The 19,708-nt window shown below is 33.6% G+C and overlaps 1 protein-coding gene across 4 annotated transcripts in view; it reads left to right on the top strand.

The window, feature by feature from the left end:
• The window catches only part of LOC106457914 (synaptogenesis protein syg-2-like), a 150,905-nt gene extending 131,400 nt beyond the window's left edge, over positions 1-19,505 (top strand). Inside the window, exons 8-14 of one of the 4 annotated variants that reach the window (XM_022383995.1) lie at positions 427-714; positions 4,167-4,469; positions 10,461-10,586; positions 11,109-11,136; positions 16,560-16,651; positions 17,918-18,033; positions 18,811-19,505. In XM_022383995.1, coding sequence (XP_022239703.1) covers positions 427-714; positions 4,167-4,469; positions 10,461-10,586; positions 11,109-11,136; positions 16,560-16,651; positions 17,918-18,033; positions 18,811-19,005 — 1,148 coding nt within the window. In that variant the 3' untranslated portion in view covers positions 19,006-19,505. Of the gene's footprint in view, positions 1-426; positions 715-4,166; positions 4,470-10,460; positions 10,587-11,108; positions 11,137-16,559; positions 16,652-17,914; positions 18,034-18,810 lie in introns of all 4 variants that reach the window. The other 3 variants (XM_022383994.1, XM_022383996.1, XM_022383998.1) reach the window with 3 other exon arrangements.
• Positions 19,506-19,708: the final 203 nt, after the last annotated feature.

Raw genomic sequence — 19,708 nt, 5'->3', positions numbered from 1 at the left:
CAAACCAAAAAAGCTTTAAAGGGGCAGAGTGTTATACGATGACGGAGCGAAGAATGATATCATGATCAATGTAGAGTATCTACAATAAATGGTATCATGATCCAAAATAGATTTCCAATACTATATATATATACATATACATATATAATACTATATATTTACTTATGGATAGTAGCTATTGTAATTTTATATATGTATAACTTTGAAAAAAACAACAACTTGGGACTATCTTAAAACAGTTTTAAAAAATGACATGTCAAAAAATCTGACAACATGAAGAACGTTTAAACATGGATAGAATGTAACGTTAATTAAGCAAAATACATTAAATAAACCATTTGAATATTAAAAAAAGATTTTGATAACATCATAGAAGGTGAGACTGCAAAATGTCTATTCATATATATATATCTCCTATTTCATCAGATACCCCTGCCTGTAAGCCAGGTCAAAAGACTATTTACGCAACTGCAGTGAATGAGCCCGTTTTTGTTACCTGTGAAGTTGAAAGTGACCCCGAAGATGTTGTATTTAAGTGGAGATTTAACAATTCACATGATACACGTGACATCAGTAGCCTTAGTTCTCACAAAACAATGAGCACTGTAAGGTACGTCCCGAAATCAAAATACGAGTATGGAAGCCTGTCCTGTTATTCAACTAATAGTGTCGGGAATCAAGATGTTCCTTGCGTCTATTCCATCATTGCTGCAGGTGAAGTGTGGTAAAACTTATAGAAACTTTTAGTAGTGCCTAATCAATGACAACATTACTTTCTCATCCAAATACAGTGATGTTTGTATATTTGGATTTTGTAAATAAATTCCACAATAATATAATATATGGAAACGTAATATATGTTCGTTTTAATTAATTATCTATTAATATACATCACCGGTGATTCGAAATATATTTTTGAAAAGTTATACTTTGGTAAATCACAATAATACTTAATAAACTTTTATATTATTTTAAAATAAAATAAAATTTATTTATACTCATTTCTGGAATATATTCAACAAGAAATAAGTTTAATTTAAAATCTTATAATTAAAGAAAAAATAATTTAATGTTATATTTCTTTTTTAACATTTTCTACTCTTTTGTTATAATAAATTCTTTTAATTTAAAATTGAATTTAAATAATTTTCAATAAAATTATAAGTTTATTTAATTTTTACTCCCTGTAATGCTGTATCAACTGCATATGTTTTTCACTCGAGTATGGAATATTGAACACGTTTCCTTTCTTGTTGTAGCTTCACGAAATAAAGAATTTATATAGAACTTGAAAACCACAAAATATCTAAACACTTCACATATATTTTATTTAAGTATTCAAGTTCGTTTCTGTTATGTTTATATATTTGCATAACATGTCGCATTTACAGTCTAAACTTACGACTGTGTTACAGTAGCTACAAAGTTCCGTTGAGGAATATAAAAATATCTTTGTTCAGTTTACGTTTTTATATAATTACTCATTTATATCATTTTGAAAGTGTTTCTGTTACAGGAAAAAAAGGTATAATATCTTATATTTGCTCTCAAAAGCATCAAAACTATTGTAAAGAACTTAAAGACATATAATTTATATAAAAAAAGACTATCTTTTGAAATCATGTGAAATCATAAATTACCATGAGCTGTATGCTGAGAAAACAAATGACACATAATGGTACTTAAAATCACATTCTCAATGAAAAATTTCATCCCAACTACCATCCTTGAGTAGGATAATAGCCATCTGGAATCGGTGGAATAGTTCACAAATGCTACTTTCTTATCCATCTTTGCAACGCAAGCCATTTAAGATCACTGTTATGCAATGTATAAAGTCAGCCTAACTGTGCAAAAGACGACGTATATTTTTTGAAATCTAAGCTTAGTGTGTGTGTGAAACTTTGGAAACAATGAATGTTTGAGGTGAACTTTACTACAAGGCGCATTTAGGAAATGAGTTACAACCGTTCTTAGAATCCTCGAGTGAACAATAAAAAATAAATATACTGATACTCTTTACCCAAAGCTGTTTTCTTGATTTCTTATTTATAACATCCATTAAAATGTTTCACATAGACTGTTTATTCAATATGTGTCTCTGAATTTGAATGCGAAATAATCCAATCATCCTTGCTCTCTTCATTTGTTAAAGCAGTGCGAATTCTTTACCTGGTTTATGCTTATTTGTTGGTCTTAGACACGTTTTAAATCCTAAATAATTTTAGTAAAGAATGAAATTAAACATTTTCAATTTAAATGTATATTTTGAGTTATAAAGCTACATAATTTGATTAAAACTGTTGCTTTCACGTGAGGTTTCTATAAAAGGTATAAGTATTAAGGAGCGCCTGATATACGCATAAGTCTGAAAATATATTTTGAGAGTTATAAATAAGTCAAATTATACAGAGTGAAAGTATATGTTACATGTGTTCTTTAGTACATCACCCTCTCGTTGAACCTATCAGTTACATGTTTCTAACCGAAAGTAACAGACATGTTTGTAAGTATTTTATAATTCTGCAGTTGTCAGATTATGAACTTCACATGACACATCCTTAGTGAAAGTATATGTTACATGTGTTCTTTAGTACATCAACCTCTCGTTGAACCTATCAGTTACATGTTTCTAACCGAAAGTAACAGACATGTTTGTAAGCATTTTATAATTCTGCAGTTGTCAGATTATGAACTTCACATGACACATCGTTAATTAACATTATATGTTATTTGTTTTAAAGCTTTTCTTCGGGAAAAATAAAATGTATTATCAGTGTGAACTTTTAAACAAAATAAATACTCATTTCATAAAATACATGATAAACATGTGGCACTGTAATTTACATCAGCCTCTCATCAATGTAAATTATACTTACTACAAGCTGGTGAAGGTCCCACTAACATTTTTGTGGTAGAAGATAACATACAATAACTAGATAAAACAGACATCGTCGGGAAAAATGAGTTTATTTTTTTTTTAAGCAGCGGTTCGAGTAACCAACTATTATCAAGATAAGAGAACTATACAGAGCTAAAAATTAGGTAGCATAACAAATACATTAATCACACGCGTTGGAAAACAGTAGTAGTGGGATCCGAACAGAGGTCTTGTTTTGTTAATAGTAGATGAAGATAGATTTAGACTGATCCAGAAAGTGGGAATTGGGAGAGGCTGAAGTAACTTTTTCATTTTTAGGCGTAGCTCATTGAACAGTGATTTACGTGTTGGCATATTAGCGGGTGAAAAATTGTTTAGCTAAGATGGATAAATTTTTGCTGACGTTATTTTTCTATTACGGAAATAAGAATTCTGTTAATATGTCACTACTATTGTTCTTTCACATGCGTAACACTTGCAACGATCCAAATTATAACGTACTTGTCACACGATCTAATTATAGCTGTGTATAGTTTTCTTAACATAACAAAATGTCGCTTTTAAGGGGAGAAAAACTCGTTTTATCGATGTTTCATCTTTTTACATGTTATTGTATGTTATACGTAGCAAAAGCTTTGTTTTATAAAAGCTCTATTTAATAATCTAAAACAGTAGTATTACTTTAAAGGACCACTTAGTGAAACGTGAAAGATTAACATTGCCAACGCATACTGATTCCTCTTAGAGTATCATTACTTATTGCACATAATATATTGTTTTCTAAGTTGCTCCTCATTCTAAACAATGTATTTATGTAATCAGATCTGATTATAATCAAGCCAACATATTATATGATTATATTACAGCTAACATATCGTAGTACTTAAAGTACAATTACATATCTTAAGCATTTCAACAGTTCACCGAATAATATACATAGATATTTTTGTATGCATTTTTTAATACTGTAAGTTTCAAAATACAGGTTATGGAGTTGTTATCTTTCCCTAGCTTTTAAGACAGACCTCATAACATATAAATATTGTGTTTGAAGGAGTAATACAAAACACATTAATACACATGACGTCTATATGAAGACTTATGGAGGAAATGTAAAATATTTATGATTCATACATAACGAATGTCACGAATTGCAATTATTTACATAATTCAGTAAATGTTTTTTTTTCATCCAACATTGAAAGAGCGTAATTTTTTAGAAGTTTATCTATTTCTTTGTTATGTGTTCTTATCTACACGTTTGAAAGTGACCTTCTAATTTCAGGTCCTCCTGAACCAATTCAAAACTGTTTTCTGACCAACCAAACTCAAAATGGCATCGCAGTAGATTGCACAGAAGGATACGACGGAAGCTTTACACAGGAACTTTTCGTAGAAGTTTACGATATCACGACTGGCAGTGTTGTGACAAATTTTTCCACGACTTCGCCGTCTTTCTTTATGAGAGGCCTACCAGCTGGCTCGAATTTTGAGCTTAAGCTTTACGCTGTTAGCCACCAGGGTAAAAGCGAGCCATTACTTCTGGAAGGAAAAACACTGCAGACACCCGAAACCCAGTCTCGTCGAGGTAATGCTTCATGTAATTAGTACAACATGATGAATAATTTTGAAGTTCATGAGTGTTTGATAACGTTAGAATAAACCATGACATTGAAAATATAATTACCAGTGTAACCTTAAGTTTCATCTTCAGAATTGCAATTTCTTTGTCATTTAGATTTCGATAAAAATTACAGAAACTTAACTCGTTTAGTTTTATTACATATCATTCTGATCCTTTATTAATCATAGTTTCCATTTTTTTGTGTATTTGTTGTTAAGCTCAAAGTTACACAATGGGCTATCTTTGGTCTGCTCACCGCGGGTATCGAAACCTGATTTTTAGCGTTGTAGTCCCTCAGACTTACCGCTGAAACACTGGAAGGTATTCTATATTTTTAGCGCTAAAGTAAATTATTTTAAATATAATTACATTATTTATCAATTAACACTTTCAACATATGTTTTTTTTTATGTTTATCATGAATGTACAATTTGGTTGGTTGGTTGGTTGTTTGGTGCTTTATAGCGCACAGCAACGAGGCTATCTGCGCTAAACAGCCGGTAAAAACAGTGAAATTAAAGTAAAATGTAAAAATACAGTGAGTTAAAACCAATATATGTCGATAAAAGATTTATATATAATTAAAAAGACCTATAGTGTGTAAAAAATTAAAAATACAATGTAATGGGACAGTGTCACCATTACCAATGACACTGTCCAACGTCAGGGGTAAACTCTTAGAATACATGTGTCTAAAATGGTGCCGCCGCTCATGGTCGTTACGACAGTAAAATGTGGGCTATTGTGACTTGAGTGTCACAAAAGCTACACATCGGTGGGTCAATACCTGATAAAAGAAAACGATGGGTTAAAAAATTATGACTAATGCGCAGCCTTGCCAGGACTACTTCCTCCTTACGGAAGCAAGATGGCCAAAGACCAACAGAAGGTTTGATCTGGAAAAGCTTGTTATGACGTCTCTCACCCCAAGTCGACTGCCAACTGGCACGAAGCCGCGTCTGAAAGACAGGACCGTAGTCCATGTATGGGACAGGCACGGCTGTGATGGCACCAGAGCAGACGGACTTAGCTGCAATGTCAGCGAGCTCGTTCCCGCGAATATCGACGTGGCCAGGGATCTAGAAAAACTGGATGGAAATAGAAGATAGAGAAAGTGGGCTAATCGGTGTTGAATATTGACAAGAACAGGGTGAGAACTAACGTTAAGCGATTCCAGGGCCAGTAGAGAGCCAAGAGAATCAGAGTAAATAGTACAATCACTATACTGCATAGCTTCTACATGATCCAGGGCAAGAGAAATAGCATACAACTTGGCAGTGAACCCAGAAACTGTAGAGGGGATCCTGCGAGCAACTACCGAGCCACAGCACACCATGGCAGATCCTACAGAGTCACCCGATTTCGAACATCTGTGTAAATAGGAGGAGAAGAATGGCTCGAAAGGTGTTCAGCAAAAAAGAAGACGGTACTACCAATCGGGAGTATCCGCCTTCCTCAGATGACTCAGAGAAAAGTCACAGGAAGGGATGGTAATAAGCCATGGTGGAATGTGCTGATCATTGGGGACAGCAATGTCATCCAATGCCAGACCCAATTCAACCAGTTGTGCCTGGTTACGAAGGCCAAAGGAAGGAATAGCAGACCATCTGTTTCAAAAGAGCATGGCACATCGAAGAAGAAAGACACAATCCCAGACGGGATGCCATGGTAAGGATCGAAGCTTGGTAGCATATTGTAAAGAAAGTTGCAAGCAACGGAGGTGAAGAGGAGGTTCGTGGAACTCAGTGTACAAACTCTGGACAGAAGAAGTGTGAAAAGCCCCGGTGCAGACCCGAAGCCCCAGATGGTGAATGGTGTGCAGCATCTTCAAGGCTGAGGTCCTGGTGGAATCATAGACCAAAGACCTATGGTCCAGTTTGGATCGAATCAGGGCACGATAGACCCTGAGCATAGAAAATCGATCCACTCCCCATGAGCTGGAAGAGAGGACACGGAGGATGTTCAGAGTCCTTGCACACTTGACACATAACTGCTTGATCGCCAAATCGGAGCTCGGGATCGGGGTGGAGACCCCGTTGGCAGCAAAAATATATGCAAACGGTTTTGGAAAAAGAAAATTTAAAGCCGTTTGCAGTGGTCCATGTCAACAACTGATTGAGGGCAGTCTGAAGCTGCCACTCAATAAACTTCATGTTCGACGACTGACACGAGATGTGGAAGTTGTCGACATAGAGCCCATTTGCAACAGTTGGAGGAAGATTATTAGTGATGACATTAATTTTAATACTAAAAAGTGTGTCACTCAAGACACAGCCCTGAGGGACTCCAAAGTCCTGTGGAAAGGGACGGGAAAGAGTTGAACCCACACGAACTTGGAATCGCCTGTTCAGTAAAACGTTTTGAATAAAAATGAAGAGATGGCCACGCAACCCATAGGAGGGGAGGTCCTGTAAAAATCCATAACTCCATGTGATGTCATAAGCCTTCTCGAGACCGAAGAACACAGAAACAAGGTGTTCTTTCTTGAAAAAGGCTTCCCTGATCGACGTTTTAAGTCGAATCAGATGGTCCATGGTAGAGTGATGTTGACGGAACCCACACTGAGTGGGTGAGATAAGCGTGCTCGGTTCCACGAACCAAACAAGACGAGCATTAACCATCCTCTCTAGGACCTTACAAAGACAACGGGGACGATAATTAGAAGGATTCTTGGGATCCTTCCTAGGTTTAGAGAAAAGGGGACAATAGCCTGGCGCCAAGCATCAGAACAAACATGTTCCTGCCAGATCTGGTTAAAAACAACCAGAAGAATAGAAAGAGAAGCAAGAGAGAGATGGTGCAACATCTCATAATGAATAGCATCATGTCTGATCGATGTACTACCAGACCAATGAAGAGCAAGTTTGAGTTCCACCAGTGTAAAGGAGCGATTATAATCATAGAGACGATCGGCCCAAAAGGAAAGAGGCAATCACTCTGCCCGAAACTTGATGGCCAAGAAGACAGGGGAAGAAACAGAAGTGCTAGAAGTACGAGAAAAGCTGTAGCCAAGAGCATCAGCAATACTCTGGACATCAGTAATTTCTTGGCCATTGGAGAGTAAGATGGAAAGGGAATGGGAAGCATACTTCCCAGTGACTTTTCGAATCTTGTCCCATATAGTTTTGGAACTGGTGGTAGAAGAGATGCTAGTAGTGAACTTAATCCAATACTTCTTTTGGCTTTGACGTCGAACCTGCCTAGCATGGACATGGGCCCGCTGATAACAATGCAATTAAAAAGAGAGGGATACCGTCGGAAGGTATCCCAGGCCCGTTTTTGAGCCTTCTGTGCCTCCTGGCAGGCAGGACTCCACCATGGACAAGGCTACCATGGAAAAAGTGTCGAGGTCTTAGGGATAAAATTAGCAGCTGCCTGGACGATATAGTCAGTCACTGCAACCACACAATCGTTTATTGATGGCAGACAGGCAAAGGCAGGATCAAGTTCAGAGAGCGATGTGAAAGATGGCCAGTCAGCCTAGTCCAACTTCCACCGTGGCACACGGGTCGGGTGGCATGAACTATGACCAACCTCCCTCATAATGATAGGAAAATGATCACTGCCCCGTGGGTCACTGTTGACCATCCAAGAAAAGCGAGTGAAAAGTGAAAGGGAGCAAATTGAGAGATCAATGGCAGTAAAAGACTGACTAGGTGCATGAAAATAAGTATATGTTCCAGTACTGAAGAGAAAAAGGTCGTGATTCGAGAGCATACACTCTACAGAACGACCCCTCCAATCAATATCAGCACAACTCCAGAGGGGGTTGTGTCCATTAAAGTATCCCAGGATTAAAAACGGAAATAGCAACTGGTCAACGAGAGCATCAAGGTCCCATTGATTATAAGTCTCCCCAGGAAACAGGTAGATGGAACAGACAGTGATGGTATGATCCAATGAAACACGGATGGCTACATCCTCCAAGGTTGTATCGAGGGACACAGGTAAGGAGGGCACATGCTGGTCGACCAGCAGTGTCACCCCTCCGTGCACCCGTCCATCATACAACCTGTCATTCCAGTACAGAGAAAACTGCCGAATGGTGACTGTATTGGCAGGTTTCAGAAATGTTTCCTGTAAGGAGAGACACACAGGATGATAGGAGTCAATCAAGGCCTTAATGTCATCGAGATTAGAACGAAAACCTCGACAGTTTCACTGTTTCAAAGTGGTTATTTTTATGTAGGTTTAGGAAAACAGGGTGGAGAACCCCACCCAACAACGAGCACACATCACAGAACCACGACAGAACCTAACCGCTGGCACTGGAAACATCAGAGAGGGTTGGGAATATAGGGCCGTACCTTACAATTCAAATAACCCACCTTAACAGTGGCAGGTGGACGTGATGATGAAAGCGTCAAAATCAGAACTGAGGTCAGCACCAATACCATCTTGACGAGTGGAGATCCTTCGAACTGCTGAAACTCCTTGACTGGAGAAACCAGCAAAGATCTTTGACTTGAGGATAAACTTCAAGTCCCTCTCAACAATAACTCTTCTTGAGGAATTCAAGGAAGCGTGGGGAGTAACCTCAATGGATATATCCCCAATGGTCTTTGAGATCAAGAGGAGTTCACTGTGCTTAGCTGTGGATGTTTCAACCAAGGTATCTCCAGAACGAAGCTTCTAAACTAACTTTGGAAAGACAGCAAGCCCCTTTAAGTCCTTCTGAATAAAAAAGGGAGATATTTGCCCTAAAGATTTATCGGATAGTGAATGCAAAATCAGAAAGCGAGGTACAGGTCCTCCTTGTGGTGGAGACCGCTGTTCAGAGTCGCCTAGGGGTGGTCGTGCTATGGTTTCATGAGCACTATACCCAAACACCAGCATCAGACACGATGTTCACAACACCCGTTGAGAACGGTGTATCACTTCCCAATTAGGAATTGCTAACATAGATCGCTCTCGAGTAGCTTTCCGCGAAATTCAGAACAAAGCAAATCTTCATTGAACCTGTTGCTAAGGTCATTTAAATGTTCGTTTGTTTAAAGAAATATATACAGACCAAAAGCGTCATGAAAAAAAATATATATAAATATATAAGGGTTCAATGTACTGCTTTTTGCATATATGTGTTCTAACGACTTTGTAGTTCAAGTAATACAAAATCGTGTTCTTATCAAAAACATTTAATTTTTTACTCATAACTTTTATGTTCTAAGAAAGTAAAGAAAGACTAGAAAGGTGTGAAAAGTACTCATGATTTGACCATTCAGGACCAAATTTGGTAGAGTCGAGAAAACCAGTTTAAGCTTCATATGTATTTTATACTAAGACAGAAGTAAAATTTCATTTCTAAGTCATTTTTCTCTGTTTTATAATGAAGAACGATAAATGTTATTAAAGTCGATAACATTTACCCTTCTACCGTGTTCTGTAGTTTCCATGAACATAATTATTTAGTCAATTAAAGACCACCTACACAATGCTACACGTACTTTCCATTACATTCGATTTTACATTCACTCTATTCACTAGGCTAAATACGATTTTATAGATCCCTTGTCTGAGAGCTACTAACATGAGCTCTGGGCTATTAAATTGTGGAAATTAACAAATCAATTAATTTAATCTGTTTGTATCTGCTGACGCGCTACACTTATTAAACAATTTTACTTGCAAATTATCATTAATTATTAAGTTCTGTTTAATTTTTAAAAAATCAAAAAGTAGAATATAATTGAGTCTATTTTCCAGTATTTGCTTTTTTTTTTAACTTTGAATGTTCTAAGCATGATTTCAGCTCGTTTGGTTATCGCAAGCACGCATCACTTATCAAAGTGCTACAACAAACATTTATCACATTTTAAATACTTAGGATGGTAATATTATAAATTAACGAAGAATAAATGTTTTGTCGCATGCTCGTACACCAGTAAATGATAAAATATTAGTATTAATAGTATCATTTCCACACTAATTTATCGCCATTTGCTTTCATTATTCCAGGAACCGAATGGAAATTCCCTGTTAATCCCATCTTAATTGCCCTGTTATCAATTGTCGGGGTTTTTGTCTTAATTGCTCTTTGTGCAGTTATTATTCTGAAAACAAGACAAATACGAACACGTGGAGGTGAGCCCTACTATCTTATTTATATGGTATTATTTTTAATTGTAATTTCTGAATATATCTTTGAAAGAAATGAATGTTAATTTGAATTTAACTGCTTTACAAATTTAACAAAAGAATTGACATTGCTGCTTCTTTACTGTTTTGAAGATCTATAGTCTATATTCCATTAATTATTTAAATCGTCTGAAAATACGTAATTTTAATTGTAGTCAGTTAACAATTAGTTAACATCAGTTACCAGTTTTAAGAATCATTCTCTATTTTTGAAAAAAAATTGTATAACTGGATACAAATATTGATTACTTCTTCCAATTACTCTCGTCTACACTACATGTCTTGTGTGAAAGGTGGAACAAAGTAAATTAACTCACAAGTATTTTGTTCATTTATTATACTATTTGTTTTTATCTCTTTCTAATTATTCAGTGCAATTTATGTACTCATTTATATAAGAAATCTTATTTAGAAAAATATACAATTTTCTGACAGTTCATTATATTCATAGCACTTTTTCTTACTTAGAAAAACGCAAGCCTGAGGGAAAAGTTCCGTAAGACTAATATTTTCATTATTCTATACTTATATATAGATATTATTAGATAGATAGATTTCTTAAGATTATATATATATATAGTATAGATTTAGCTTGTTTGATATATCTTTACGTTTCAAAATTCCACACAGTTTGATAAAAAATACCATGAAGTGTTATCCACACAGACAGGTTTTTGTGGTTCTTGAAAAAGTTACTATTATTGTAAATAACCTTTTAATGGTTTTTGTTAGAGCTGGGATAAATGATACTTTTGGTCGGATATTGGATATCTGACTCTTATTATCAGACCTTACTCAGAAATTTTCTGATCGTATAGTAAATGTCGCTATACATAGTTAAAATGCGTCACAGGCAGGAGATACCATTTTATGCTATTATAATATAATACTTTTTACTTCTACATTCGCTTCGAAAATTTAAAAAGGATGTATTGGCCGTTGCGCATTCATTATGGGAATGTGGCACAAGGCAGTGTAAGACAGTGCTTTAAACCCTTTCGAGTGATGTATTTGACCACACCCAAGATCTCGTAGGATAATTTACTCTAATCCTGACTAAAAACTTTCAGGGTAGGCTGGTAGAGATCCTGATTAGTAACAAAATCCAATCTGGTATACACGCGCTCCACACTTGGCACTGCTGGTGCACAAAAATATAGCTAAGGAAAAGGAAAAAAAAATACTCATAGATTTATTTACTCTAATTCGGCCTAAAAGAATTTCAAGTGTCGCGGCTACTGGGGATTCTCTCTTCTTTTTTTTTTCTCTGATTATCCAATTCATCGCAAAATTAGTATCCAGTCGGATCTGATTTCATGGGATAATGCAATATGTGATCTAATCGAATATTTATCCAATTCCTAGTTTCATCATGTATACAACCTAACATAAGGAGACATATTCTGTCAATCAATCTGAATATCAAGTTATTTTCTGTTTTATAAGTTTTGTTACAGTCTAGTGACTAAATAGAACTCCTTGTGATTTCTAGAGTAAAACTTGTCGATATTTAAGTAAGTTATTAATATAAAAGGGTATTCTCTTGTCAAGTAAATATATTTTAATAATCGAAAAAACTATTTGCACGTGGACTTAGTGTTGGTTTACAACGTTGTTTATTAACATATCTTTTCCAACACGAGCTCTACACCACATCGAAGAACGAATTAATCAATTTTGTTTTCCATGCTACATTTCAGTCTTGTATTTGGCCATAAGCACAGACTTTGGATTTGTTTGTTAGTTTGTTTGGAATTAAGCACAAAGCTACACAATGGGCTATCTGTGCTCTGCCAACCACGGGTATCGAAACCCGGTTTTTAGGGCTGTAAGTCCACAGATATACCGCTGTGCCAATAGGAGCTAGATTTTGGAGAAGTACCTCCCAGTTATTATTAGGTAAGAAAATTAGTTTCAATTAATCAATATGCCCGTTACACTTTAAGTTAAAAACATAAAATTGGTTTGATTTGTCTAGTATTTTTTTTTAATTTCGCGCAAAGTTACTCAAGGGGTATTTGTGATAGCCGTCCCTAATTTAGCAGTGATAGACTAGAGGGAAGGAAGCTAGTCAACACCACTCACCGCCAACTTTTGCATTACTCTATTACCAATGAATAGTGGGATTGACTGTCAGTTTATAATGCTTCCACGGCTGAAAGGGCCAGTATCTTCGGTGATAGATATTCAAACCCGCCACCTATAAATTGGGAGTCGAGCGCCCTTACCACCACGCATATAAAATTAAAAATAAAGCTCTGTACGTAGCAAATGGATATAACTTGCTAAAATACGTGCAAAGGAAAAGCTGAGAAATTAACATAACAGCATTGAATACAAGTCTTACCTTTGTTATCATTCAGCAGACAGGTAGTGTAATTGCATATATCGAGACAAGAACTACTCGTAAAGCTAAAATCTGGTTATATATGGTGTTATACAATAATATATAAGGTGGTACATTATATAATGATGATAATAATACACGGGAAAATGTTCGGCATCAAGAAGCGATTATCCACCTAATTGTCGTAACACATTGAATCTCTATATTTCATGTTCTTGATTTTATGAGTTAAAGAAAAAATGTAAAAAAAATGTTCTGTTAAGTAAATATTAGATTTTAATTAACACTTCTGATGCTTTCTTTTTGAAAGTTATCAGAGATAGCGGTTTTTTTTTGGTTGTTGAAGTTTTTGTCCTATTATTGCTGTTGTCTAATCCTGGAACTCGAAAAAGATTAATGTAAGTGCACCAAAGTTGTGTCAGGAACATTTATACACTATATACAAGAAGTCTGGAAATAGATTACTTCTTAGAAAATATTGTTTACGATTTATTTTAAAATTTGTCAAATATGTAGATTATTAGTTTCTCGTAAAAAAAGTTCCTTAAAATATATTTATTCAATGCATCGTCTACATAAGTTGTTTAACTCTTCAACTTTAGTTTAGATTACTTTGTCAGTTTCCTAATTTACCGAGATGAATTTAGTAAATTCACCACCACAACACTTTCAGGAATGTGTGAAGGATAACAGCCAACTGAGAGTCAGGATTGTCTCACTATGTTATACTGAACTTAAAATGTTAAGAAGTGTAGCAGTACATGTAAGTTACATGACTTAATAACCTATAACAATGGAAGAGTTTTATACGGAAACGGCTCTTATAACCTTAATTGCTTACTTTGGTACCAAGAATATTCATCACGTTCCGACGTTAGCTAAGCGCCTGCTCAACTAGTGCCGGCAATACTTTCTTCCAAATTAGATTTCGTGGATACAAAATTTAATTACTCTACAACATAAATTATTCTTATGTCCTATTAACATCAAGAATAACGTGAAAACTGACATTATACATTTTTATCAAATGACATATTAAAGTTTCAAATAAGCAGTTTTTTTTTATGTTTCCCAATATATATGTACTATGAAATGTGATTGAGTATCGACACAAACAGAGCCTAAAATACCAAGTAAAATAAATGAATGTAAATTACCAACATAAAAGCAACAACTTTAATATACATAACGTTTTGGGTGTAAATTTCTTGGTTGAGTATGATCAACTTAAATATAACTGCTGATACAACACAGAAAAGAAAATTCTCTCCTTCCCTTCTACTTTCTACTCTAATGTAGTATTGTTGAACAACAAAACTCTAAATCTCTTTATCATCAATTTCCTGTAATAATTTTTTCTACGACTAATTTACATTTTGTTTCTAGATTCTGAATTTTATCAGATTCTTAAAGTTTACATGTTATTTGCAAATAAATGACATTTTGATACAGATGTTGAGATTACACTATAAAGAAAGTTATTAATAATAAATGAGATTTTCCGCTACACACCCTTAAATTCTCATTATAATGTATTTCATTGTCTCTTCAACTATCTATAATTTTCTTTTCTTATAAATTCAACACCGATTATCTCAAACAATGCATTACTAATTAAAATTCAGTGAAAAGTCCTGAAAATATTTCAATACAAGCTGTTAAATAAGATTGAATCAGAACACAAAAACGTGGATCATATAATGGTAAACTATGCGCGTGTGTTCCTTGGAATGAAAATAGTCTATACTATTTCAACAGTCACGTTTTTTATCTTTTTCTACAGATCAAATATTTTAAGATCGAATAGCTTAATGTTTACTTAATTATAAAATTCAACCCATTCTACACCTTTTTACTCGGTTGTTCTCTGAGCGTGTAAAAAATATATTTTTTTTTGGGGGGGGGGGGTAAAATATATATATTCCATATTGAGCCTCATCGTTTTGTTGAAATATGATCATGCAAAAACGCATTTAAGATATTATCGATAATAGCTATTCTTGGAGTTGAAAGATGCATCACACATGACAGGAGTACTTTATCAAAATAGGTAAATATTTTACACTAAACAGCTATAGAATTGCAAAACATAAATCATAATCATCACTAGTATTAACTTGGATCGTATCTGCAAGAAAAATATTTAATCCCGTCTTTTCACAGTTGAATAAAGTGTTTTACAAAGTACCATGCACGCAAAACTATATATATACGCACTAGCTGTATTTATTAAGTCATTTGGGATGTGAAATAAAGAATGGACATGTATTGCTTTTTCTAAATTATTTAAAAGTTAATCTAACTTTGTCATGTATACTTGTCTCATGCCACTTATGGAATACAAAGTGTAATAACGACAAGTATGTGTTATATTTTCTCTAAATAGATAGATAGATTAAATGTTACTTAATATATTTTTAACGAAACCTCTAGTCTCACATCTTTCAGAAAAACAAAAATATATCGCTTCTAACATATCAGAATTCTATAATATTGTTTAGTTTATTAATTGTTTCTACAGCTTTGCATTACTATTCTAATCAGAAGAATTGATGTATAGAATTGTTTTTTTTTACAGTTTGGAAACAGAACGCTTAAAATTACGTTGTTTGAATAAAGCTACATAAAAAAATTTACTTTACTTTATTCTGAAGTTATTTACAGTACTATCATGATAATAACAAATAACAAAACTTGAATTTGTCTAGTATCAATAACCATATTTATCATTATTATTAGGCTTGAATAAAACCGATTCGGAAAACACGTATTACAAACGTATAAAAAGAGATATATGAAAATATATAATAGAATATAGAACCCTGTTGCTTAACTAGTCTTTACTCATTGATGTTTGAAAAAATTGAAGTATAGATCTTTCTTTGTTTTGAAACACAAATGTATAATTTGGCATAATGCTCCGGTTCTTTAAACATAATTTGATATAACGAAGAGCATTGTATACAACTATTATCTGATTCAATAGTTAAGTCCTACCAGATGAAATTAATTTTAGCAAACAGCCACAAATCTGATAATAAATCTCGTTATTCTATTAGAAAAATAACTGCAGTTTCAGAAATAATACTTACGGTGTTTGGTATTTTGTTGTTGTATTTCATACAGACGATCTACGTACAATAATTTTACTACCAATTATAAGGCTTTGAAAATTTCTTAAAATGTTATAATTGGAATTAGATTTTAACACTTTATTTCTTACTGGTGTTAATAATCTTGCTATGTTTCTACTTCGATAAATTTAGGTTTCACTGTAGACAAACAAGATGTTATTTTGGGCAGACTAAGATTCGTAGTTTGTCATACTTCTCAATAGTATCATCTTTCTTTCTCTCACTTATTACAAAAAGGTGTGTTGTCTCAATGTATTTAATAATACAATGTACATCACTCCAGTTAATGAAAAGAAAAGCACGTAGGGAATTATAACTTATATGTGTTTTAGCATGACATGATTTTCCTTTGCTGTTAATTTTCCACTTTATAAACAACCCAATTTCATGGCCACGAAGCAAATCCTTGCATGTAAAATTTAACAAATATTTTTTTAGCGAATATACTAGTCATCCAGATAAAGAAATAATATCTACCGAGGATCTTTCTAAGGAAATATATGAAGAAAAGTGTCCTGATGTAATACCAGGTAAGAAATCTATATTCAATCTCCGCATTTTTTATGATCCAATAGTACATTTTTAAAAGCATGTTCTCAGCATTCCATCGTCCACATTGAACATAATTGTGTTTGAAACCTGTAATCTTAATGCATAATATTTTACAATTTCCCGTGCATAACTGAATAATATTTTACTGAAATACTCTAATTAGGGTATTTTCCAATGAAAATTAATTAATACAATGAACATTGCAGACTCTGGAATAATCTTCTGCAGACTTTGTTAACTACTTCACATGGCAAGCGATGGACTTTTATCACATTAGTGCTTTGATAAGCAACTAGTTTCAGCTATTTAATCAATGTAGATACATTTGTCTTATTATGCCACATAATAAATGCATATATATATATATAACACGAACAAATTTATCTAAAATGAAGTTAGATACAAGTTATTTAATCATGCGTAGTTCATATTCATTTCAAGCATATTCAACGTACCAAAACTACAAGGATAAAATAACTAATATAAAGAAGTGGTACAAGAAGCATTAAACAAAGTACACGGAATATAATGAACTATTTTGTAATTACTTCTAGGCTAATCAAAAGTATATTGCCTAATACTGGCTAATTTTGTATTGGCGCTTATATGATTTTATCTAATTAAATTATTGAGTAATATTTAAAGAATACCAGATAAAGAATTATCGTTCTGCCAAATTCGTAATCTTTACTCTAACGAATTTACTCATAAATATTAACACATTTAGCCCAATCAGCCCAGATCTGTATGCGTGTTTTTTGTTTATTATTCTTGATTGCTCTTAGAAGTATATATTTACAGACCTCAGGTATAGACACTTATTTAATATGAATAAAACATACTTGATTGGAAAGCGTTTTAAAACTACACGTTTCTTTCATAAATGTTTTGTACTTCCATAGTTATGTTTAAATTAATTAAGTAACTAAAACTAAATAAACGCTACAAACTACAAAGTATTATCATACAGAAAATTCTCATTAATACGTTACGTTTTATTAAAATTCTTCTTCATTTATCGTGTTCTTTTTTAATTATAATACTCTGTTATATTTAACTGTTATGTAGGAAGATGGTAAATTGGATGAACAAACCCCAGTCATACGAATATGTAAAGAAAATAAAAAAATAATTTTTCATATAAATATACATATATACACACACACACACAAACAAAAATTCCAGCTATCTTTTAGAATACAATCTACATTTAATGTACAATGAATATACTACTTCTTCAGCAGACTCCAAATACCTGGAAATTCCTGTATGTAAAATTGTTAATCAAGGAGAAGGCCAAAGCCAGAAGGAAAGCTTTTCGGCTGCAGGATCATCATATGAAGATTCTGACAGTAATTTTGTAAGATTTACTTAAAATATTTATATCATCGTGATTACTATTACATATTGCATAAGGTGTTTGAATGCTCACAAATCAAAACTCCCATAATCTGTGATAATATCCATACTGATATAAAACATTGACGTATAAATTAGTACATCTTGCAAAAATACCTGGATGGCAGTATTAATAACCTGGAAACACTTTATATTAATGTATCTTATCATGTTAATTACTCACAATTCACTAGATTATTAAGTCTACTTTAAACTCTTTGTTACAATTAATGAATGTACTTTTGTGGAAGTCACTTCTATTGTAATATACTTAAATTTCATATTAGATTGTTTTAACACATCAAATATTCTCGAATAATGTATTTGGTGTACAAGCAAAAGCTCTTCAATTTCTAATTATATTAGTCATTGAAACCCATTAGCAGCTACAACTTAATATTATGTTCTGAGAAGCGACATGATCTATATATATTAAGCTTATAATGAAGAACTCTTTCCCACTTCACTCAACAAGATCATGGACATGTATTAACCAGCTTACAATTACTTTAACTTAGTAATACAGTGACGCATGTAGTTTACTGACAGTTTAATCAAAATTTATCTTTTGGTAGAATACGGTGTTAAATATTAACGTAATTCACAAGCTCTATTTAAATGTTATTATATAATCATAAAGTGACAACTCCGACGTTTACCTACGTGTAAACTGTAATGGTGAACTTTTTCATGCAGATATGTTGTCATAACTGAATATATTGCGTTTTCATTCCCCAAGGAATTACACCAAATGCAACCTATTGAAGATGAAAATCATCAGGTGCCATGGAAAGACCAGATCTTGCTAGACGAGGGAATTTCCTCGGACCACCACAGAGGTAAATATATTGACCTTCAAACTGGCTACAGAAAAGATGTGGCAGAGGCTTTGCTTACAGTACAGGAAAGAAACTACAAACAAACAGATGTCTGAGACAATCCTAGTAGGTAACATGATTCAGCGTGCCTTGCTTTCACTGTTTCGTGCAAATGATTGTTCTCTGTTTATTGCTACATTAGTCACCCAATAATTGCATTAAAAAGTTATTCAGATTTCATTAAAGTGACGCCTGTTTTAAAAAAAAAATGTAGCTAGAGACTGAACTAGAGAATGAAATATCATCACTCTGCGAGGTCATAATTATGAAAGCCTTGCAGTTTTTAGACGTCAGAGTGTGAAAAGGCCTCACATTTTCATGTGAGTTACCTCTTGCCTCTCAGTGTGCTAAATGTAAAACTAGATAATATTGTAAAGGGTTATTATGAAACGTAAAACTATGTCGACAATCGCATATATATGAATTGCTCTGATACTGTAAATGATCCAGTACTTCGCTTGACGTTTTGTGTTTTGATATACGAATGGAAAACATTGATAGCTAGTTAGTGACAAATGATTTCCTTTGTTAACTTTGTTTAAGATAAACTGTGAAATTTGAAAAAAAAATCAAGTGCGTTTAAATCAAATGTCTAACAAAAAAAAGGCTAAGCATACAATTACTGTTAGTTAAACAAGGTTTAAGAAACATCCTCATATTCGTGACTGATAAAACTTTCATCGTGACCTATTTCTTCGAAGTAACCTAACTTTTGGAATGGAATGTTATTCCTTTTGATCTTTTTTTTTTGTAAAATTC

This window comes from Limulus polyphemus, unplaced genomic scaffold (genome assembly GCF_000517525.1).
Source record: "Limulus polyphemus unplaced genomic scaffold, Limulus_polyphemus-2.1.2 Scaffold391, whole genome shotgun sequence".
Lineage (NCBI taxonomy): Eukaryota > Metazoa > Arthropoda > Merostomata > Xiphosura > Limulidae > Limulus > Limulus polyphemus.
Note: the sequence above shows the minus strand (reverse complement) of the source record. Positions and strands in the feature narration are given on the sequence as shown.